Source organism: Pseudopodoces humilis, chromosome 2, assembly GCF_049639895.1.
Source record: "Pseudopodoces humilis isolate 2021_Gansu_Grassland_sample_001 chromosome 2, ASM4963989v1, whole genome shotgun sequence".
NCBI classification, from domain to species: Eukaryota; Metazoa; Chordata; class Aves; order Passeriformes; family Paridae; genus Pseudopodoces; species Pseudopodoces humilis.
Genome location: NC_142201.1, coordinates 94,564,553 through 94,588,960, shown reverse-complemented (window position 1 = coordinate 94,588,960; position 24,408 = coordinate 94,564,553). Strand labels below are relative to the sequence as shown.

The window sequence follows — 24,408 nt, the reverse complement described above, 5'->3', positions numbered from 1 at the left end:
AATCTCCTGGTGAAGGAGTAAGTACAACATTGCTGTTGATGCTTGTTCCCATGACAAATTCAGAACAAAGTGCTTATGTCAGATGCTCCTACCATCTACTTGGGGGGCTTTGGAATAGACAAGTCTCTCTTTCTGACTGCTGTCTTCCATATTTGAATTTCGTCTGTCATCAGGGGGTGAAGCTCTGATGGGAGAAGTGCAGCTTTTTCTCTCACCCCTGTTTCTTGGGTTTTCAGGGTCTAGGGAAGGCAGATTTCACTCTTCTCAGTGAAATCCTTAGTTCAGTCATTTGCAAATGGGAGCTTTTTATTTTTTATTGGCGTGTGGTTAAACTGTTGTGAGCTGTGCACGTATCAATTCTAAAATAAACACCTCTCTCATCCAGCAGAGGAATTGTGACCTCAGGAAGAACCTGATTTAAAAATAAGACTATCATTTCAATCCTCAGCTTGCGCCCCGCTCCCCTCAGACTTTTGTGATGATGGCTGGAATTTCTTCATTGTCTGTAGGATTTTTTTTCAATAAACAGTGATATTCTCCCAAACCAGAAACTATCCAATCTTACCTGAAGAGATTTAGTGAAAGTGAAACTGTAAAGATGAAGGCAAGCTAATTCTCACATTTGTGTCTTATTCCTGTGTCCTACCATATGACTTGGCCTTAGCAGTTTTGTGAAAATGTGTGACCTGTTCTGTAGAGCTGAATATGCTGTGGTCTCTGGGTTTACAGCAGATACAAGGAAAATGTTTTTAATTCAGGCATGTCTGTGCAGGGCCTAGAACACTTTTGGCGCTACATAAGAAATAATAATAATAGGGCCAAAACCTCTCTGCCAGCTAGTGAAATGAAAATGCTGTACTTCACAGTTATGTCATTGGAGAATTATATTTCATTAGAGCTGATATTAAAAACCCTGATGTCAGTTGTGAAATGTGGCTGACTTCAAATTTGCAAAACACATAGGAATTTTTTTCGTAATGTGTTGTCACTTTAGAAGTCTGGCAGTCCTTTAGGTTCACTCATAAAACTTTAAGCTCTCAGAAGGGGAAAACCCCAAGGCTATTTCCCCTAAGATTTAAAAGCTTTGCTTTTACTAGCAAATGCCATTTTTACAAAGTATATGCAAGTAATGTTCTGGATGCTTCAAACAGCAGCAGCTGTTAGGACTTTCAGGTTAGAGAACTGGATTAAGTAGTCATGAGAAGTAAGTTATTCTAGATGTTTAAATGGGAGCTCTTAGAAAGTCAGTGAACTGGGTAGAGAATAGCAGTCCAAACTGTTTCTGGTTATTAAATTCAAAAACACGCCTGTTGTTTTGCCATTTTCCCTTCCCATTTGGTGGCTCACAGACTTGTGTTGCTGTGAAGGACTGTGTGCACAGCACTTGAGTTGGTTCCAACAGGTCACTGAGCTGCAGAACAGTTTCCATGTTAGAGTTCACAAATTTATGAAGTACTTGTAAATCAGACTTTTGTGCTAGTCACAGTAAAGACATGAGGGGTATATGTGAGTATATGTATTAGCTCTTATTTTTGCTCGCTTGACAATAAATGTTCAGTGGCATGTAAGATTATTTCTGTTACTGTTATATTGATTGTAGGAGATTGTAAATGATACTTGATTCTAGGCAAGATTTTCTGCTTTGGGTTTTTGCTCAGATGTGGAGAACTTGTGAACATACATACACAGTTATTTTCTAATAGAAAAATATATTACTGTTAAACAAGCAAACCCAAACTGTTTGTGGCTTGAAAATAGGATAATGACTAGATGTGTGTCTTTTTCTGCTTAGATACACTGTTCTCCTTATTGAATACTACACTGGGCAATAGCCATTGTCTGCTACATCCGCTCAGAAGCTGTTTTGGTGCTATACCACCAAATAAGACTGACAATGGTGCACTTCACATTTGGGGGCTTTTCCCCTACTCTGATTATAATCTCCTTCCTCTGCATTGATCTTTTTACCAGATTTTTAGGAGTTTGCTATTTTCGGAACTTCTCTCTCTTGGAATCTGCCAGCAGTTATAAGGGACAATACCTGATACACAATTGTGAAACATCCTATGCAAGATTTTCTTTAGGAAGGAGTCTCCAATCAACCTGGTACAACCTTTCTTACAGGTCTATCCAACTGTGTATAGCATTTCTTAAAAATTCACTGGAGTTAATGGCATTGAAGTGGTGAATCTTAGTAATGTGAAAGCTGTTCAGTGGACAGACAGGGCTGAAATGCCAGTTAATCCCTGGCTGGGCAGATGCAGCTGTTCCTTTTTTACTTTGTCAGCCTACATGTGTGAGCAGGTCATTGTCTCTTTGGTGAGACAAAGGAGTGGGATGCTTGTGTGTAAGGATTAGATCAGCTTGTGGGATCAGGGTCTGGTCAAGGGAGTTTGTTTTTATCAGCAAATTCTGCAGCAAGTGAAAACTGGATGGTTTGGATTATGAGAAGTCCCTGAAGTGTGTATATGTTCAGCTTGTTATCTTCAGGTACTTGGGGACTGTAAAATCAGTGACAAACCCACCTTTCCTTTTTTTTTCTTTCTTGACTTTTTTTGGTTTTTCTTGTTTCGTTTTTGGGGTTTTGTTTGGGTTTTGTTTCTTTGTTGTTGTTGGTTGCTTCGGTTTCTTTTTATTTTGGTAAAAATCGTAAAGGCATTGTAACACTTTCTGGAAACAGAACACAGCTTTTATGAATATGTGGTCAGCTGTCTCTAGCTCATTCCCTTATAAGCAATATTCTTAACAGGAAGAAGTTGCTACTATTTCAGGTCAGTGTGTGTGTTTTCTTTTACAGTTGCCATGCCACTGGTAAGACAGATATGTTCTGTAGTTGTTTGTCTTGTTATAAGATGTGAGTTTTACTTTCAGCAATGTATTTCCAGCATAATACCATGTGCAGTAATTTTCCATACTTCACCAAAGTTGCCCATGTTGGAGTAACTGCACTGTGTTTTTTCTTGCTTGTCATATAATGTTTTATGTGCCCACCTTTGGTGTGCTAGAGTCAATAGCTCCCACATACATGGATATGCTATAGCCTACTGGATGCTTAAGGTTAGATTCATTATATCATCATTGCAATCTTACATAAACCAGAGAGCCTAATCTAGTAGTTTTTTATACAGCTTGATAAACTTGGCTGAGCTACAGCTTATCTTCTGAGGAGGCGCCCAAAGTTGATTTAAAGACTTCAGGTGATGGAGAATCTAACCAAGATTAACTATAAGTTAGAGCTGCTAAATTTTACTGAGCTCTGTCAATGTTTAAAAATGTAGCTTTACTTAAAGTGCAGCAAAACAACAACAGTGGAAGCCATAGCCAAAATCTACCATCTCTCCTTTGTTTTCCTCATGTTTTTTGTTGTTTTTTTTTAGTGGGATTTTCATCACACTGATTGTAATCAAATCTCACAGTACTCCAGCTTTTACTTATTGCTATTACAGAAATAATTCCAGGGGAATCTGTAGGGTTTTCAAAGTAAATTTGACAATTTGAAGTGTGTAGGCATAACCAGAAATGAGTCAAGCCCAGGACAAACTGACACTGGCCGCAGTTGAGCCGCAGTTTTTCCCTGCTACGTGTTCCTGTTACTTTGATGACACCTGTTGTTGGCTCACTGAGAATCAGCTTTACCGACTGACATGAGTGTTTATCACACAGGAGACTACAGTGAGGTATCTGCAAGTGTCACAAGGCTCTCTTACCCCCTATGTGTGGCATTCAGGTAGAATATAGTGTTGAAGAAAGCCAGAATTTTTATGTTGCTGTGTTGTGATTAGCCAGATCAAGTAAAGCAAACCTGTTTTGATTTTGCATCTCTTTGGCCTTGCTTTTTGGTTTATTTGTTTGCTTGTCAGGGTTTTCTTTAGCTTTTTTATTTGTTTTTTAAAATAGCTGAAAATACAGATCAGCATTGGAAGAAATAGTGAAAGGGAAGAAGCCCATAGCTACCAAAACAAACTTGTCTGATGCTGAATCATGAGAGAGTGGTAGACCTGTTCATCAAGTTTATTAGCAGTGCATGTACGAAAAACGTGAAAGCATTTTCTGCTGTCACAGAATTCTGGGTTTGAGAATAACAAAAGTTCAACCCTCTTAGTTACAGCAGTGACACAGCCAGAGGCTGGTATGGGGGTGGCACCTTTTCACAAGGTATCTAAAATTTATTTTTGGAAGAGGGATACACAAAACACCCACCGGTCTGTTTAGTTGAATTTGCTTCTTGTTGGACAGTGTTTAGGGGCTTCTGAATTAAAAACAGTTAAGAGGGGTATTGCTGCTTTCAGTTGCTTTCTTAACCTTGCTAAAGTCATCCCTTAGTAGATGTCAGGGCAAAGACAGTGCTGCACAAGCCGCGTGCTCCCAGGTGCAGCCAGCAGCAAGGCTGAAAACATGTTCTCAGTAGGGAACACACAGCCCCTCCCTGCCTGAATGAAAGGGTGTGCTAGTCAGAATATGTCTGTTTTATACGTATACACGTGTCTTTGTTTATACACACACACACATGTCCACACATATGGGCAATACAGATTCCTTCAGCTGCTGGGCTCACAGGGTCTGCCCAGCAGCCACTTCTGGATGCAGTGCTCCCAGCTGCTGGCGCCCAGACAAACAGGTACAGACCCTCACACGCCTACCCAGATAGCCCCAAAAAGTGCTCTGGCATTGACTCATCTTGATGGCTTTCAGATCTGGACTCTGGGGCTGAGGCTCCTCTCAGACACTCCTGGAAAGGACTGTAGACATGGTGTCCCTTCCTTTGCCCTTGTGTCTTTAGTTAGTTTGTCTTTAGTTTTCTGACTGTCACTGTGCCCCTGTGCTCCTCTGGGCCTGGGGAGATGAGACTTTGGTGGGCTGATGGCCCCAGTGATGGCCTGGGATCAGACCAGGGCAGGGTACCACTTGGGATCCTCTGTTTGCCTTTGACTGTGCTCACAAAATGTAGCAGATTATCCCATACTAGAGTGACCTGGCAACTAAAATTCCCTGCCCCACCTCCAGATTTCTTTTCCTTTTCAGTTAATTTATTTTTCTGTAATTGGTGAACATCTGCTCTTCTTACTGAGCATTTAGTATAATTTAGAGGAAGAATGAAAGGCATCTGTATTGGAAGCACAAAACAGAGGCACTTGAGATCAGACAAAACAATCCTCACAGAGAGCATGAAAATAAATTCCAAACAAATGCAAAGGTGAATTTTCCAAATGCCAGTCCCCCTCACTTTAGGAGATGCATTGAGCATTTGTCTGTGACTTTTTTAAACGTTTAGTTTACTATTAGGCAAAGAACTCCATAAACCTCATTCAACATTCACCCTAACCATGGGTACCTCCCGGCTGGCCCCAGCCAGAGCTCCCAAGCTGGCTTTGCCACACAGGATGCTTTCAGCTGGTCCAACACATCCCCTTGGGAGAAGAAGAGGAGTGGTGGCCAGCAGAGCAGACAGGCATCCCTGGGCCCACGCAGGCAGAGCTGGGCTGGCTGACCACGGTCCTGCCAAGAAGTATTTTTGCCTTCTGACCGAGCACTGCAGGCAGCAGCAGCCTGCTGCACTTGTGTGCAGTTGCTAAGCATTTTGACCAATTCTTTCCAAGCATGGGGAAAATTATTGCTGCTTATGTAATCTGTCTTTTGTCAAATGGGAATCTGGGAACTCAGCTGAGCTGACGTGAGCATTTAAGTTAAGGAGCTAAAACATTTTTCACTCTGATGCTCTTGGTTTCCACCACTGACTACACATTCTGCTAAAAAGTTACATCACAATCCTAAATGCCACCCTATAGCATTAGGATCAAGCAAGGTGATTTGTTTGAGACACAGTTTGTAAAGCAAGTTTTGGGAATACAGGGACATCAGGTTGTAAATAGCAAAAGCAGCAGCATTGAACTGTGTCAGCCGCACAGGGCCCAGGTACTGTGTGGCACCTGGTTATCCCATGTGACAGTGGGTGCCCTGCTGACCTGTGGCTCCTGGAAAGACAGGCCCCAAGTGTCTTCAGACAATCTTCTCACCTTGTTTCTTAAATTGGAAATTTATTTAACCTCTTAATTGCCAGCATATAATTGCATTGATTTACACTCACAGTCTGTTTGTAACATATCCCTTGAAGGAGTTCTTTGTTTTCATACCAGTTAACATCAACATGTATCATGTAAAGGAGATGTACTTGCCAAGAAAAGAAAACAGAGGCAATTCAGAAGGATCTCTCTCAACAAAAACAGTATACTGATTAATTGAAAGCCCATTTCATAATTTGTCAGGAAATGGCAGTGATGAGTATCAATTTCAACATAATAAGCATAAAATAAATACAGAAAACCAACTGAAGGAAGTCTGTTATGGAAATCTTTTACAGCAGTAATAAACCCCAAATCCTGGAAAACTTTAAATGGTTCAAGACCACGTGTTCTTATCAGATACAGAAGCTGGCTTATGAACTGCATAGGAATTAACAAAACAACAGCAATACTCTTCAGATTACATTTCTGATGAGAAATGGCTCATCCAAAAAGAGGATGCCAACCCACCTGCTGCTCCTGTAACTTGAGTTTGGGTCAATTCTTACTCTCAGTCAAGTTTCTACTAGCTTGAATGAGAGAGAGTTGATCATATTGATTCTCAGAAAACCAGCATCTCAAGTTTAGAAACTTAACTCTTGTACATATATACAGGAAGAACAATATCTTCTGTTCATCTCATGGAACCTTAAAAGAAAACAAGCCATGAGGGCATATTGATGTAAATAGGTGTGACAGAAACCACAAGCTCCCTCTTCTGTAAATACCTTTGGTTGGCAAAGCATTTCTTTGCCCTTATATCCACTAAGGGCACAGCCCTTAGTGTCTCAAGGGAGCTTGAGCTATTGATATGAGTATGGATAGGCAGTGAGGGAAATTATATGGCCAAATTGACTTTTTCGAGCATTGGCAAGCAGTGACATCTGACTGTGCTTCCTTGAAGCCTTTTCATTTCCCAGTGAAAGGATGGCCTTTAGTAATCTTCTTATGCCCCTGTGCCTTTTGTGAGTTTTGAGTGCTCCTCATAATGCTGTAATCAGTGTCCAAAATACTTGGATAAGAGCATTAGTAACACTATATCACAACTTTCATTTCTTGACAGACACCATCATAAAATTCAGTGCAAATGATGCAAATAAAATCTGACAATAAATTCCAAAGATTGTTTAAAAAAAACCCAAAATTTTACAAAGTGGTGCATATTTTCCAGCTGGATGCCAGCACCTCTTTCCTTTATCATTGGTCAGTTTGGCTTGTTAGAATTTCCCTAGTAGCTAGGTTTTATTCACCACTGCTCTTGTAGAACCATCTGCTAATCACAGTTACTTTCTTTTGAATTTTAAAATCTTGCTCATTTGGATGACACATATATTACGCATTTTTAAAAGTTAAAAGCAGTTTCTTTGCCCCAAAACAAGTTTCTAGCTTGATTTTTCCTCCATTTGAAAAACTTGTGGCAGTTCAGTTAGGAAAAAGATGGAAAACACAGGCTTATGTGGGGAAAATAAAACTAATTAATCAGATATCACCAAAGGGGAAATCTGATGAGGCAGATACAATCTAAATTGAGGTTTGAAGAAGCTAGAAGCTGCAGAAGATGGATCACTTTCTGTGTTTTAGTGCAAATAAACAGCCAAGGCTGAAGTTCTGTGTCTTTAGCGGAAGACAATGGCCTGAAGAGCTTGGTGGAGGAGGCAGTATGGAAGAAGAATGGTTTTCATCATTATTTTAGAAGAAGGAAGCATTAAATCTGTAGCATTGATTTTAGTGCCATATGAGGTGAACCCACCCATGCTTGCTTGCTGAGATCACATGAGTTGCCTAAGTATGTCTTACGATAACACACGTTTTTGAGGGCTTTGTGTAAGCTCCTATGTAACAATACTTTAGTGCCAGTCTGTCTGTTTAATACTATCCTATCAGGTGCTGAAATTAAATTTGGCTCCTACTTTTGAAGGGTTTTGATGATGGATTGCCTAGAATCTGTGTGCCATGACCTCTGAAAAGTGTTATTTTGAAGCCTGTTTTTACATTGATAATAAAACCATTAAATTTGGTAACTGAAGCAGCATTTGTTTTTATTCTAGCAATGGAAGCTGGATTTAGAGCATTGTTTTTACAGCAATTAGGAAATCCCTCAAGGAGGAGCCCTACAACATCTTATTTAAAGGGTTAATTCCTTGTCATGTTAGTCAACTCTCTAATTTAACTCTGATGATTCTGTGGATTTTGGATTAGCAAGCTCCCAGCATCTTCTGGTGCATCGAATGGTTGTGGAAGGTGTAAGTGCAGAGTAAGGACTCACCTAATGACAGTGCCCACTGCTCCTTAAAACCTGCACTGCTTCTTACAGAAATCTGTCCACTTGGGTTTTTTCTAAGGATAATATGGCATGTGTGTGCTTTATCTTAATTTTATACATGGATAGCTTGATTTCTGTTTTAGTCTTTTCTGGTCATCTTTTCCCAATTTACCTGCATAATTTAAAATTTTCTTGGAGCACTTCTGCACTTCAGTTACCAGTGGCTAGTACCAAAATTAAACCATGCAGTACATCTGATTGGGGCAAGTTGACTTTTGTTTTTTTTTTTTTAATATTCTACTTGAAGTGTTTTGCCTTCAGTGTGTTAAAATATGAGAATTTATAAACTCAGTAGTGGTCAGTTGGTTTGTTTGTAGTGTACAATTGATGTTGGCTGTCTCTCCACAAAAGAGACACAGCTTGACTGACCTTGAAATAAATTATCCCAGTTTTCAGGGCCAATAACCAAAATGAAGGAATTCTGTTTTCTTCTGGAAAAGCCATAGAAAGAAGCATCTAAATGAAACAGCTAAATTAAATATTAGCATCTTTTGGCAGCAAATAACTATTCAAAATACACAGTAAAATCTGCAGTTATGGTTACAAGATTATCTAACTAAACTTCATTTATATTTTGTAGATGCATATAAGTCCTGTTGAGGCAAGTCCAGCCATGTGCAGAAATTTTAGGAACTTAATTAATTTCCTGATTGAGTTTCTTGTTTTGGTCATTTTGATTTCGGGGGGATTTGGGTCTGTTTTTTTTTTAACAAAGCTTGCTAAGTATCTGTATTTTCTCCGAGGAGTTAAGAAATAATGTTCAAGTTATATGTAAAGATCTAAAATGCTACTTTACATTTATTGGAGGAAAGACTGACTTAGCTATTTAGAGGAAAAACTACTCAACTGACCGCAGAATTTGTGGATTCACTTTCTTTGAGAGAAGTCTGCTATATCTGATGTGGTATGTAATTATATGTGGAGTGTTGTTTTATGATGCTAAGACCTGCTTGAGGGTCTAAGATCTAATTGAGGGTGGGAAGGTAGAATACTACATAAGACATACCAAAGGATGTGAAATTTTAATTTTGTAAGAAAAGTTTCAACATTAGGTGCTGTGAAAATGTAGCAAAAAGCTTTACCTTAGTTTGTATATTGAGGAAATCTAATGTCAGGTTCCTTCTGTGTTTTTTAATAGATAAGTGCCTGTGACTAGAAAGTAAGTTCTGAATTCCACAAAATGAGTAGGAAGTTTGCCATTGAATTTCGTGTGACTAAGATTTGGCTTATGGTGTTAATGGCACTCAGGCTGGATTCCTTTCTTAGTCACACTGGTGAAGCTCAAAACAGTTTGCTGGTCACTGATTGTAATCCACAGCAGTGAGTTACTGTACAGAAAAATCTTCCAAGCAGATGAAGCATTTAATAAGGAAAGCTTTGGAAAGATTGGCTCTGCTGGGGGCAAGTCTCTGGCCATCTCATCAGACTAAGAAAGGCGAGGCATTCCTTAATGTAGCGCAGAGAAACAGAGAACTTCATTGATCAGAACCAGCTTTTTAAGCTTCAACCAGGAATTGCTTAAGCATAAGTACAAAATATGCTTCAGATATGTCAGTTTTCCCTTTTCCTGGAGATCAGCAGTGAAGTGTTAGTTCAGATGTTTCTAGGAAGACCCAGCTTTATTTCAGATGTTTGTTGTGAATCTGTGCTGTCCATTCAGACAGGTCTCTGTGGGCATAAGTAGATGGAGCTTCTGCCATTGTGCAAATACTCCAAGTGGGTCTGACACAAAGGCTGTTTCCAACCTAAATGATTCCATTATTCTATCACATTTTGTCAATGTGATAGCCAAAGCATGCAAGTGGTTATAAGTCATCCCTTCCACTTTTGGTATTAACTAAGAGAATGGAATTGATAGACACATTCATTGTTCTGTTACATTCTTTCCAAACGAAAAATTCCCAAATTACAGTATTTTCATGGAAGTATTGCAGCAATGCTTTTTAATCAAAAATTTTAATGGCAAGAGGATGAAAATTACTATCCATATTGGGAATGCATAACAGACCACCAAACATCAAGAAATATCCATAATAGGAGTTTTGGTTTATAGTCTTTTTAGTTCGAAGCCAAGAGATCTAACAATCCTGTTACACAACCTACTTATGCACTTTGCTAAGTTTTGATCATTAGACTCTCCATGGAGGTTGAAAGAAAGGAAATAAAAAGCCCGTGACAATAGTTTTGTTGACCCTCTTCCAACCTGCTAACAGCTCTTGTTATTTTTATTGTTTAGGGGAAAAAAATGTAAAAATTGTCTTGCAAGAGCATGGGATTCCAGCTATTCTGCAAAAGATAAAAAATCGGAATATTTTATAGGATGTGAATTGCTGGGGCTAGAGGCTATGAAATTTGTATTCTGGTTTTTGAAACACAACTTCAGACAGTTTCCAGTGAAATACTTTCAGAAATGTGCTTTACCTAGAATTGTAAATGAGTCTCACAAGGCTTTAAATAACCTGTGTCATAGAGTCCCTGTGGTTACATGTGAGAATACTTTGTAATGCTGGGTTCAATCTACTACATGACTGGCAGAGCTTCAGAAATACAGTGCTTTGGAAAATCACATTAAATATTTTCCCATGCTTCAGTTGACTCTTAAAAATCTTCTGAAACACAAAAGAAATTATTAGTCACTGCAAGAACATGTAATGGATCTCACTGCCGTATTGCTTCATTTTTCACATTTATTGTATTTAGCCATAAGCATATGTATTGGCACTATTTGAAGACTTCAGTCAGGATTTCTTTCTACCAACAGAAAAGTTCCTATCTAAGTCAAAGGCACAGTAAAGACCCCCAGCAAGCTAGCTGAGCTAATAAGATTGAGGTGTGAGAGAGTTGTGAATGATCAGGATCATTCACAAAGGATGGGAAAAGTTGCCAGATGCAGGATGAGTGACTAAGAATAAAACAAGAACCAGTTTTATACTAGATTTCACAGCAATGCAGAGTGGTACAGTTACATATGGTAGACCTTTCTTTACTGCTTTTGTGGGTGCTCCTCTCATGTCTTCATCATCCTTCCTAACAAAAGGGATGGCAATTTACTTCCTTCATAATATCACAGTTTCATCCTGGAGTCTTTTAACTGGATGAACTAGCTAAGATGTTGCAGTAGAAAAAGGTTTGTGAAATACCACATAATTTAAGTTTTTGAAACATAAATGAGACATTTGCCTACCTGGCTCTGAATGCACTTGCCTGCCTACATGACCTAGAAGTCCTCACATGGTGATGCAAGATGTTTCCAGCCTACAATTTATGTAGGTAAGCGCTACTTCCTTAGGAAGGGAATTTACTGGTTTTATGTGACAAGCAGGTCAGACCTGTCTGCTCAGACATAATGAGCTGTGTCTCTTTGTCACCTCTGAATGAAAGAAAACCCCAGCACATTAACCTGTAGGCTTTTTCCCCCTACCTGGTTTCCTCATGGCTGACAGAGGTGGTGGATCTCTACAGCTGTTGCCAAGGAGTCAGCAGAGGGTGTTACTGTGAGCCAGCTGTGAAGAGCTCCCTTTTACACGTAACGTCAAGTCAGTCTGAAAATTTCACTATTATTTTTTACTGCAAAGGCATCTTAAGGAGATAGAATTCAAAGGCAAGTTAAAAGTAGAGTGAAGCAGCTCTGTTATAAGTAAACATTAGCTATACACAAGATTGTTACAGACTGTGTGAATATATTTTTCCTCATCTGTAGTTTGAATGAAATAAATATTCAAACGAGGCTTGGCCTCAAAATTAAGCAGTTAAACAAAACCCGTTGAATTGTACATCCTAGTCTCTTTTAAGACAGACATGCATTTTTCTGTGGTTTTATTTAGAATGTGTTTTAAACTGCTTGCTACATTTTCCTGGTATTTTAATTTGATTTGGACTAAAGTTTTCAGATGGAGGGACTGTCTTACTCCTCTGAATTAAACATTTCATAACGAAACTGAATTGCTCAGGGCTTATGCACCGAGTGATAGCTGTACTGTTGCTTTGTTCCTACATAATTATATTCACTTTCTTTGCCAGTGGCTATAGAAAAGTTTAGTCCATTTATTTAGATTTTGTATTTGAGATGTCTGCTATTCCTAATGACTGCATGATTTATAACTCCACATTCCTCACCACCATGCCAATAAAAGAAGTGTCATTTCTGGTTTGGGATGAAACTGTTGCTTTCAAATGGTTTTATATAGACCCCCACATATATCAAAACAAATAACAGCTGGAGGAATTCTTTTGACAACCAAGGGTAGGATCTCATAAATTTCCTTTTAATTTAAAATCATGTGCCCACCTTAGAGCAATTCCTTTTACTGGACTGTACAAACATAGCCAAAAACTGAGGGGAGCTATTGAACTACTCACTATCTCTCCTGAAGTTATAAAAAACAATCCAAACCTGTAAATTATTTGGAGGAAAAACTACAGAATAGAGAATAATCTGACAGATTATTATACATGGGTACTTGGGAATGTTGTAAGCACATTATGTTGGATTAATGTTAAGGGTCACCCAAGCTGCTGGAGCTCTATCCCTTAGTGTCTCTGAGCATGGAGAATCCTGCTGGCACTCTTGATCCCTGACAGGGTAAGATCAGTACATCATTGGCCATGTCAAATCAGCTCATCACAGGAATTTGTCCAAATAGGCTGGCTAATCTTCTAAATTTGGTAAGTCAAAAAACTGCAAGTCAGAACTATGTTTGGTAGGGAAAAAAGCATATTCTCTTATATCTCTTGTATCCTAGAAAACACAGAAGAGACTAATTGCTCAATATTCCATCCATATGTGGGGATAACAGTGTTTCCTTAGTCTCAAGCACTGACTGTGTTCAGTAGTGCTTGGCAATTAACTTCTGTGGGGAGTAGACAGCAGAGGGGCCCTTGGATCCTTACCTGAAAATGCATAATTTTGAGCTATTTTGCATCTGGAAGGAAGGAAGTTCCAAATTTTGAGGTCAACCATATTAACAAACCTCTCTAGATATATTTTTAGTTCACTGAATTAAAGTCAGATTTGGCTGGTGAAGAATGTGTTTCCTTCTGCTAACTGTGTTAGCTGATACTTTATTACAGAATGAAGTGTTTTCTTTCCCATTTTTCTTGCAACTGGCAAAGTGTAAAACTTCCAGCTTGCACTTGGCCCCAGAGAAGACTTTCCCCTGCTTTCTCCTCAAATTTCTGTATGTAGCTTGTCAGTAGCTTTTACGGTACTGTGGAAAAGTCACTGTTACTGTGAAGAAATGGAAAAATTGCTAATTCTTGTATTGATTCAAAGTAGCAGATGTTTGCTATTGTCTTCTCAAGAATGAAATTTAATTGCTACATGCTACTAGACTTTAGGATCGTCAAGGGAACATTATCTCACTATAAAAATAATTAAAACCTTCTTTCAGGATAATGCACGTGTGGCTAATATAAATGTTGGCCACAGGCATTGCATCTGGGGATTTTATGATTGAAGGTATTTTTTGAATGCCACATTGTGATCTCATGTCTGTGGGTATAATTCCATTGACTTCAGTAGAAATTGTTTTGTTCTCATCTGTGAGATCAACAGTTCCTAAAACCCAATTCCTAATATTTTTATTGTGTTCTATGCCCGTCTCTTAGGACATGAGAACATGTAAATGGAGCAACTTTTGAGTACACTGACTTTTCACAATGATGCTTTTAGCTGGATTTATTTCAGTTATATGTAGAATTATAAAGCCAGGGGGCCAGAGCAGTAAGTTGGCCTTGGGATGCCCTTCAGTATGTGTCTGTTTTCTTGCAGAACTTACTGTAAATGTTTATGGTTTTTAATGTGTGCACTCAAACCCAAGAGGTTCACTGTACTCTGGTGGTGTACCTGTCACTTGAGATTCATGTATCCTATCAGCTTTTGAATAGAATTCCAGATTTTTATGAATTAGGTGCTTCCAGCACCTAGATACCCAGATATCAGTGTAGTACCGCTTGGCTACATCACAAGAATGATTTTTTATTAGCTGGGTGTGAGACTTTGGCTGCATTAGATGAAATTGACCAAAAGCTATTTTGCTTCATCTTTCTAAGGTCCTAAAGAGTATGATTTTTTGGTACTGTAGAAAACATTTTTTTTCCTGAAAACTGGTGTCTGTTGTGAAAGGCTGAGTAGAGACATGTCCAGCTTTCTAGAACTGCAATTGATAGTACATTGAAAGGTATGTGCACCTCTTTGAGTTGCTGACATTATATAAGCACTGAGTATTGTACTTTCAAAATTATTTCTTCCTTAGTTGTTAATTTGCCTCTAAGGGAAGAAAACACAAAAATGTTGATCTCAGAGTACTGAGTATTCAGTAGTCCTCAACTGCTTGGAGCAAACTGCAGCACACTGGGGTGGGGAGTATTGGGGGGAGAAATATTTAGGTGAGATCACTGTAAATCTGTTTAACCCAAGCAAATGCCTTTTCCTTGGAATGGTTGCTCTGTGATGTTCTCCTGATATGGCTGTTCTGGTTTAACTTGATCTCAAGGCCAGTTTGGTGGCAGGGGACCAATTGATCAATACAGGACTTGTCTTGTTTGCAGCGCAGTCCACGTGAGCTTGTCATAGACTATATGAATGGAGAGAAATGCCAGCTGCCTTCATCTATGAGTCTTAATGTTGCAGCTCAGGCAGCTGAGGTGCCTGTGATTTAAGGCCTAGAGATTTATGTCTTCAAGGTCATCACAGTAGAAAAAAAACGTGAAAAGATTTGAATAAAAGAACATGGCTTGCTGCAGTGATAGGTGTGAAATTCTGGGCCCATCATACATATCTTCTGGTTTTTTTCTGTATTGTTGATGTTTCTCAAACCTTTTATTTCCTAGTTAATATCCCCTGAATGTCTGCAGCATGTTAGAAGGATAATCTTCAGTATTAGAGAATATTTAAATGCATACTTTATAGAGTAAATTTCTTTCATGTATTAAGGGGGAAACTTGGATGAGACTCATCTGCATGGGACAGACCTCAAAGTGAACAAAAGCTGAAATGTTTTGACAGCTCACACAGGTTTCTTTCAGCAGAACATACATGTAGGATGGGGACTTTGAGAAGTGCTCATCAGGAGCTTGATTTTCTGCCCAATGAAATGTGTTGCTTGTTTTGGAGGTTTTTGTTGCGGTCTTTCTTTTACTGACTTCTCTGGGAATGGGTCTGAACCAAACTAATTCTTACTATTCTAAGGTAGTGGCCATGTTTCTTGAAGAACACTGGATACCTACATCTCCTGTTCTCTCTATACTTTCACAGGTGTACGTGCACTACAAGTGGTGATTTTCTTGTGGCCTGTTCCTCCTGTGCTCCCTCATTGGATCAAAGTACTGCTTTAACCCTAGCATGATTTGTATGTGGGGTTTGTGTTTTAAATATCTCTGAATAAGTGGTTTTAATTCCTGCTAAATGTTGTTTACTTCCTGCCTATGAATAGTAAAACCTCAGTGTCTGGTTTTCATATGCTGTTTCAGGAACTTCATGCGATCCTAAATGGAATGCCCTAGGGAACAGCAGATGAGGTCAGCCCTGCTGCTTACTTATCTTGGGATTCAGCCCTTCCGCCCTTGTTCTTCAATAGTAACATTCTTGGTTCTAAGCCACTATTGAAAGGTGAAGATCCCATGGAGAGCCCATATAGTCCACCTGGAGCTGATGCTGTTGCTGGGGGAGCAGGGCTCCCCCTTATTTCAGGAGGGCAGCCATCGTCCTCAAGGGGCATTTGGTAACTTCTTGCACTCTGAAGTAAGGGTGAAGAATTTTTTCCTTTCATGAGGACCAGATGGAATTTCAAATATATTCACCTCTCTCAGGTTATATATTAACCCATATCTCCGTCCATGATCTATAGCATATTGACAGAGCTGAAGGATTACATGCAGTACTTTGAAGTGCATGATGGCTGAGCAGGCTCTGAGTAAGGAGGGCACTCAGCCACTCTTTGAAATGATTCTCGTGTTTCTGTGCAAGATGTGCCTTGCTTTTTCTGATCGGTAGCTTTTGAAATTTTTTCTCATGTGGTGACTTCATTGTTCTCTATTTATTGCACATCTTAACTGTATTTTAAAAGAATTTGAGCTGATGCCAACATCAACATGTCTGAGTGGTTTTGATGCAACTTAGGTAGCTTAGGCCTGAGGTCATATGGAAAACGTTGCTTTAGGGACTAAAGTCTTAAATATTATACCAGCAGGAGTTTCTGTAGAGATTTCAAGAGAACTGGGCAAGTAATTCTCTAGAGTTGACTGCAATAGCTTTCATTATCTGCTTTATAAACTCTGGGATTAAATATAGTGGGGTTTTTGGAACAAGTATATTGGGGATGGGATAGGGGGATGAACTTGGCATGGACATTAACATTTTGCACAATATTGGTTCAACACAATGCTGAATAACAGACTGCTTAAATCACATTATCACTAGGAGAATGTATTCTGATTCCATTTGCAATTAAAAATACTAATGGTAGTTAGAAAAAGATGGTCTATTTTTCTAGCTAATCCCTGTGTTTGTACTCCCCTATTTTTTCTTTTGAGTACTGTTCTTATGGTTGTTGGCAGATTTCAGATACCAGTTGGGAGGAAGTAAGTGGTTTTGTTTTAGAAGAGATCCTGCATAGTGTCTTATCTGCAGATAACTTACTCTCTCCATAACTGCAGAGCTCTTGGTTTCTTGGCACATCCATCAAGAACAGTCATGCCTCCAAAAGCTTTGCTCATTTCTGAGTGTTTGAAAGACCTGCTCCAGTTTAGATGGGAGAGAAGCAGCCTTGTTGGGAACAGATTTATATCCACAGCTTCCACCAATGTGTAAATGCTGTGGGTATCTCTCAAAGACTCTGGCCTTTCTGGATGGGCAAGTCAAAGGAATTGAAACCCTGTGCCATACTGGCTGCACACATTTCTGTGCCTAACTACCTTGGGGCCTCACCTCACTCTGGACCTGAACTTCAAAGAAGAAGTATAAAAATTGGGAAGTCTAATATGTAATGAAAAAACACTTCTGGATACAGAAAATATCTAACTTCATGGTCTTGTGCAGTGTTGAGCATATTCCAGTTCCCAATGGAATGTTTTCATCATCCACATGTAGCTATTGCTTTAGCTTTTGAAGTTCTTGCACAGGGGGATAAGGTGGAGGCAGCGATGCTGTGTTTGGATTGACTGTGGTAATGAAAAACATGTCCTGAACACTTCTTTTAGAGTGTCACTGTTGTGTTGTGGTTGGCTGCCAACAAGTTTGCTCGACACAGTCAGGTAAAGTGTAAATGACATCATCTCCTTTGGTGTTTTCCCCTGAAGGGAATGGCTGAGCTGTTCAGGCAGTCTCAGCTGGGACACCCCTAGCTGCACATTAGCTCTGCTAGGACACTATTTGGAGAATGTTGATGGACTGCAGTCGGGATCATTGTGTCATGTAGGTAGGAATGATAATCTCTCAGTCCAAAAAGTACAACTGCAATTGAGTCCACTTGTTAAGCCAAAATCCACTGCTCTCTGTGCTGATTCACAGTGGGAGCTGACATGAAATATCAAGGAGGGATTAGCTTGCACAGCATGCTGTGGTTAAGAGCTTGTGCCACTTGGTCAGACCACGGCATGAAACTGTGGTGAGTGTTGAGTTGCTAATGTCTCCTCAGGTTACTCGACTTGGGTTTGTGTGCAAACAGAGCAAGGTGGCTGATTGGCAGGCTGGCTTCAGAGCCAGCAGTTTTGGAGCACTGCTGAAGAATAGGCCTGAAATATCACCACTTACAGCCCTTCACTAACAGGAGCAACTACACTGATGCCTTACTGAGGAGGGAGAGCTGCTCTGGATTTAAATTGATGTTTTAAAAGTACTTTGCTGCTTTTTTTCTTTCATATAGATTCCCACGTACTGGTGAGCTAACAAGGTTCTCTCCTGTGCTAAGTTTGTGTTTTGTTGGACTTCCCACTCAGGAGTTTCGTGTTGCTATGCAGGAGTCCATGCATGAAGGGTTTTTTTAGAAAGAGGTGTTTCAGCCTTGCATTTCTCTATGTCAAACATCAGCCTTTTCAAAATCTCATATTACTGGGGAGAGGTGTTCTCCCATTCCTTTACCTCCCATTCATGTCTTCCTGGCCCACTTTTTCTGACATCAGGGATCTGACTTGCTCAGGGGTTCCCTGTAGCCCATGGTCACTGACAGTATGACTCAGCCCTGGCAGAGCAATTTTGCTGAAACAGTTTCCCCATTGCAGGCTGTGGAGGAGGCACTGTGCCCATGTTGGTGGTGGCAGACACACCCAAAGTCCTGCCTCCCAGAGTGCTCTAAGTGGGAAGGGACCCACAAGGCTCATCAAATCTGACTCTGACGTGAATGGCCCATAAGGGGACCGAACCCACAGCCTGGGTGCTCTTAGCACCGTGCTGTGACCATCCGAGCACATCTCACTTGCCAGTGAGACCTGGCAAGAAATGCATGTTCATCCCAAATTCCTAAAAGAAGTGGCTGTTGACTTGGGGAATGTGAAAGCAACAGAAAACCAGGGACAAGAGATTAAACTCAAGTCCTTGCCTGATTGCCCATTACAAGCTTCACAGACCTGTAGGACCTGTTGTATTTTGGTCCCTTCTCTAGACCTCAGGCGCCAGATCTTTGTTGCAGGTGCCAGCCGCAGATGTAGGCAAGCAAATCAAACTGTGCTTGAGTAACCAGATCAAAACAATCTAGGAGATTACGGTGAAGGATCTGCTCCTGAAACTTTTTCTTATACTGGAGTCTTTGTGGAGGGAAGGATGCAATTGTGTTAGCACTTTATTGTTGAATATCTGAACTCGCCCTCCCTGCTGCTGGCTCTCAAATACTTTGTTATTGCCAATTCACTGACCTCTCCTTTGCTGATTGTGCATGACCAGGTTGAAGGTCTGTCATGTCATTACCTGGGAAACTAGAAAATAAATTGAATAAATCTCATTAAGGGATCTATAGATAGGGATTGAGTGGAGAGGGTTGGAGTAGATAGAGATATATTTAATGCAATCATAAAGCTTTTTAAAAATAAGTTTTAGAACAGAGATTTAAGATTTCTGTTAATGTTGGTAATTTTGACTTGTGAAAAATAATATTCAAAGTTTTGTGGGGAGAAGAAATGAAGTTATCTATGGGATGGAGAGAAGATGGTGGTATTAGGTACCAAGATTTGATGCAGTTGGGTTAGGTGGACAGAGCTGTAGAGAGTCCACAGCTCTCCTGCCACACTGTTTAGTTTCTGGGACTATGAGAGTTCAAAAGAAGATGTGTCAAAGCTCAGTTCTCACTCAGTGGTGAGACCCTCTGGGCAGTGCTGCCACATTTCTGAGTCTCCTGTCCTCCATTCTCTGCTGCCTGTAGTGTTACCACTGCTGCTGTTGTGGGCAGCGTGTGTGATATGTGCCTGCCCAGGTCTGAACTCCTTAAGAGTGCGCATGTCTGGTCTGGCACAACTGTTTTAGCCTGGAAATTCATGCACTGTTTTGTGTTGAGGCTGCATCCTCACATCGTAAGCTGCAGTGGGAAATAGTTTCCCCTTGCACTATGACGCCAGCAGGGAAGTATTATGTTGCACAATAAGGTTTGTACAAGCACCATCTTCCTGCTGTGGTTTTTGCTGGCCAAAAAGGCCACAGCCTGCTTCCTCCAATTGCCTGCAGATCTCCCAGGTGAGTGGCTTGCTTTTGCTCTGTGACTGCCCTGGATCATCTCAAGCAGGGTGAGCAGTAAACAGCCCGAGTAAAGGGCCATTGCCAGCCTGGTTTGTGCAGCTGAACTGCTCGTGAGCAGCTAAAGGAGCATGACTTGAATAAGGGTGATGATGGGCTCAGTCTTCCCCTTTCCCCTCTTATTTAAGCAGTCACAGCCAGTGCTGATCAGGGATGTGTGATCAAAATATTCATAATAGATATCTGTGCTCTGAAATACAGAACCTGAAAAAGTAAACTTAGCTATCCCAAGACAGATGCATTGGCTCTACCCTGGTGCTTATTTCAGAATAGATGCTGTTCTGTATTTGAATGTACATGCATGCAAAGTGTTTGAAAAGAGGCTTAGAAACAAACAGGATTCCTTACCACACCCCATCATTGGCGTTTTTTCTGTTTAATTTGGAAAATACAAAATCTGCTTTTATAAAGATCCTTGCTGTGCTAGCAAATGTGTGTCACCCACCAGTTTGCTCCCTCCTGATCCAATGCTGGGAAAGATTTAGAAGAAAGAATGGAATAAATCATTCAAATTACTATGTTTTGCAGTGCCTGCCTAGCCAGATGAGTAGTTTTCTGAACACTGGGATTGAACATGCCTACTTGCCTATAAATTTGTGTCCAGTGGTTGACTGTGAGTCTCAGTGGATACTTTTCCCATGGTTGAGGAATTTACTGGGATGCTCCCTTCTCTCTGAGATTGCACATGCCAGCCTTGCCTTTCACAAAGATAATTATAGAACTGCCTTCCTGCCTGTTTTCACAAAACTTGTAAGAACTTGCAGGAATTTGCTTTCTCCGGCTTTTTTGTCAAACCTTGGCTCAATGGCTGTGGGCCAAGACAAAAACTCTGGGATCAACACACAGACACAGACATACACACAGACATATTGTGGTTGTCATATATAAATCTTTGAGTCCCTAAGAAGCAAAGACAAAGGGATGTGCACTGGGAGCTGCACTGTGGGCTCTGCATGGGACAAGGAGTCACCAAGTGTCCTGAGAAATGGGGATATTGCCCATAGAAAGCAGGAGGTAGGAGTACAGCACCTTCTCCTTCCCTGCCTGTTTGAGCCTCCCTGTTTAAGTGCCACCAACACCATGGGGGATGCTTGGTGGCTTTCTTTTTCTTTTGTGATGTAACCCAAGTTCAGCACAGTGGGCACTTGGAGAAACAACCTTAAAAGTACTAAGGGACAGGGAGGTTTATCCTATCGAACCACAAAGAGTTTTCAGAACTAAGAGAAATACTATTTCTAGTAACCCTAAGAGAAATATGATAACTGAAAGCATAAAGACACAGGACTTTAGGTGAATGAAGGCTGTTCAAAGGTATGTTTCCCACTCTGGTGGTAATTCAGTCTGTGAAAATAACGAGCAGTTACATGTAACACTTCCCAAGTGTGGGAAAAGCATAGTTCAGTCTTGCATATTCAGCATGTGAAAAATAACTAGATGTAGAGACACGTAAATAAGCAGAAAAGCCACACATGGGCTTGCAGATGTTTTACCACATCAGTAATATTTGCATACTGTTCCTGGCATTGCCATTTAACTTGGCCTGTGATTTGGGAAAAATCATCTTCCCGTTCTGTGCTCTGGCATATCTGTTTTCACTAGAGGCTGTGGCTGCCCTCTGACATCTCTTCTGTAGAGAAGTTGGCTTTTGTTTCTGATAAGCTTTGTAGTATTTTTTCCATTATATTTACAGAAGGTACTGGGAAATGGACTGTATTTTGTAGTTTCAGGACGTAGTTTGAGTATCCTGAGTTTTATTAGATTCTCAATCTCAGACTGGAACCCAAAATGAAGAAGTGAGGGTTTAATGTTTAGGGTTTTAGCTCATGGTATAGGATGAGTTGGAGCAAGCTTTTCAGATATGGAGGTAAACCTGAGAAAGTAGAAGAGTCAGGCGTGGAAGTGCAGTGGTGTTTCTCAGAAACAGCCTTGCTGTAAGGACAATGGCTCATGTCATGCTGTTAAGAAACAGCATCTCAGGGTCTGAAATGGAGCTGGAGTTTACAGGAGGGCCTTAGATGGCTTTTACCTTGAGTATGGGGTCTGCTTTCATGATGATATTCAGGTGTGTGGCAGTTACAGAATGAGAATTTTACAGGCATGTGATAATTTAGTCTGTTACTTACTGATAGGCTCACCTCCCTTTGTGCAAATGAACCTTAAAGGGAGATGATATAATCATGTTAGCAATTGCTTTAGCTGAGAGAAATTATAGTGTTCTTTCCTATATCTTCAGCTGTTCAACAGTTCTTGTAAGAAATTCCACTTCTGAGGCAAGAACTTCCCTGCATATACCAGCATTTATTTATTTTTGGCTTTTCTGAGAATAGGTTTCAGCCACACTTCACTAATGAGAGAAGAATGAAATGAGATTTTCTTTGTCCCCAGAAATGTTGGTTTTAAACATCCTTTCAGCTGAGTGGATGAAATTGTAAAATCAGGGTATGACAGTGATGCTCCAGAATTCTCCAGGGGTGTTTGAGCTTGACTTCATGGCTTCATGCAGTCTTTTGTGGCTGATACAGAGCCAGTGAAGTAGACTTTTCCAGTTCATTTTTTCTGAAGCACAAAGCTAAGGAAAGATTGACTACAGAAGCATCTGCAGCTAATTTAGCAGCGTAATCCAATGAAGGATATTGCTGCAAATTTCTACAGAGACCTGGCATGGTTGGTGGCCAGGCCAGAGAAGAGTCTTTTGCATGGCTGTCAAAATCAAGGTGCCTCAGTCTCTTGTGCTTGTATTTAAACTGAAGGAGAGGCAGCACTTTTCTAGAGTTTTCCAGTGGTCTGAAATGGCAGATAATTTATCAGGAGTGAGGCATTGTTTCTCCTTTCACTTTTCTTTAATGACCCCCAGGAAGCTTTTTGATCGAGGAGAAATAATTAGTGGAGCAGTATTTTGCCAATCACATTTAATGTTGGCAAGACAGCTGAGTCCTCAGTGCTTTCCTCAAGCACCTCACAGTCCAAATGGGCAATTGGAAATGGTTTCCTGGTAAAAGTCATGTCCAAACTGGTGAGGAGAGTACAGAGAATAGTTGATGTCTGAAGAGAAATGTGAGGGCTGTTTTTTTGTTTTAATTTTGTTCTTAAGCTCTTTCCACGAAAAGACCTGGCTGCCATTGCTTCTCTGATTTTTCTTCTTATTTCATTCCTTCCCTTCTGCTGGCCTATGTTTGAGTGATGGGATATGACCCCTCTTGGGTTATTCCTGCCTCATTTCACAGTTCTCATATGTCTCTCTATTTCCTTCCTAATTTTTGTCATGATGTTTAAAAAAAAAACAAAAAAACCCCTAGAATTCTTTGATGGCACCACATGGGCAGAAGAATGTCTGGAGGATCATGTCATTCAGTCTACACAATGCTTGGATCTCAGCCATTCTCTGAGTTCATTGCTTACATGACCTCTAAATATTTATTTTTGAAATGGGTTTATAAATTGTTATGATTGATTAAAAGACTCCTGAAAAATGTGACTTTTTCTAAACACATGCAGAATGGTGGTTGATTTTAACAAAACAACTTGTTTAGTTTTACGTGAAGTATCAGATCTATGCAAACCTATATGTTGTTTTATTCTTTAAATCTTGTGAGTAGAAGCTGAACAAGCAATATGCATTCAGAATGACCATAACCTTGGCAGCAACTCTCAACTCATATATCAACATTTCTAACATGAGATGCAGCTATGATTTTCTTTCAACAGCCACATTTTGAGGGGTTTATTTTCTTTTGGTTTTTAGTGTATTCCCCTTGTGCTTTTGCTTGGACAAATACTGTGTTTTACATGATTAAAATCTAGCTGTCTTACTAGTGTATATTTAAATTATGTTGTCCTGTATAAACAGGCAGATCTTGGCTCCAACTCTACATTAGTATGTGAGACATCAGATTCTTAAGACCTCAGGTTAATTGGAAATCAGTTAATGGGAACTAATTGTCATTGCCTTGTGATGAAGGCTTAGTGAAAGTATCTAAAAAGAAATACATAGGTGACTGTAAGAGTCAAACCCACATGAGTGTGGGGAAGCCTATAGGCTGAAGCTAATTTGTTGAGATATAAATGCTTATCCAGCCTTCCTTTCTTGCAGTGATAAACAGACAAAGCACCTTCATATGTATTTGCCAGGTAAATATATGTGAGTAAGTTTGCCTCGTGGAATTTGAGTATGGAGGTATAATATGTTTCAATTTTCTACTTGGAAATCTTTATTTTTTTCAGGTACTTCATACCAGGGCTTATGCTACAAAACTTACCAGCCTGCTCCAAGAGGCATAAAGAGCCCTGTCAAACCCAGGTTTATGACA

The 24,408-nt window shown here is 40.1% G+C and overlaps 1 protein-coding gene across 2 annotated transcripts in view; it reads left to right on the top strand.

Moving 5' to 3' along the window:
• CMSS1 (cms1 ribosomal small subunit homolog) overlaps positions 1-24,408 on the top strand; it is a 221,053-nt gene that overhangs the window by 153,052 nt on the left and 43,593 nt on the right. Inside the window, exon 1 of one of the 2 annotated variants that reach the window (XM_088068992.1) lies at positions 2,392-2,490. The exons of the other annotated variant lie outside the window; for it this stretch is intronic. Coding sequence (XP_087925118.1) covers positions 2,469-2,490 — 22 coding nt within the window. The 5' untranslated portion in view covers positions 2,392-2,468. Of the gene's footprint in view, positions 1-2,391; positions 2,491-24,408 lie in introns of those variants that run through there. 2 annotated transcript variants of the gene reach the window in all.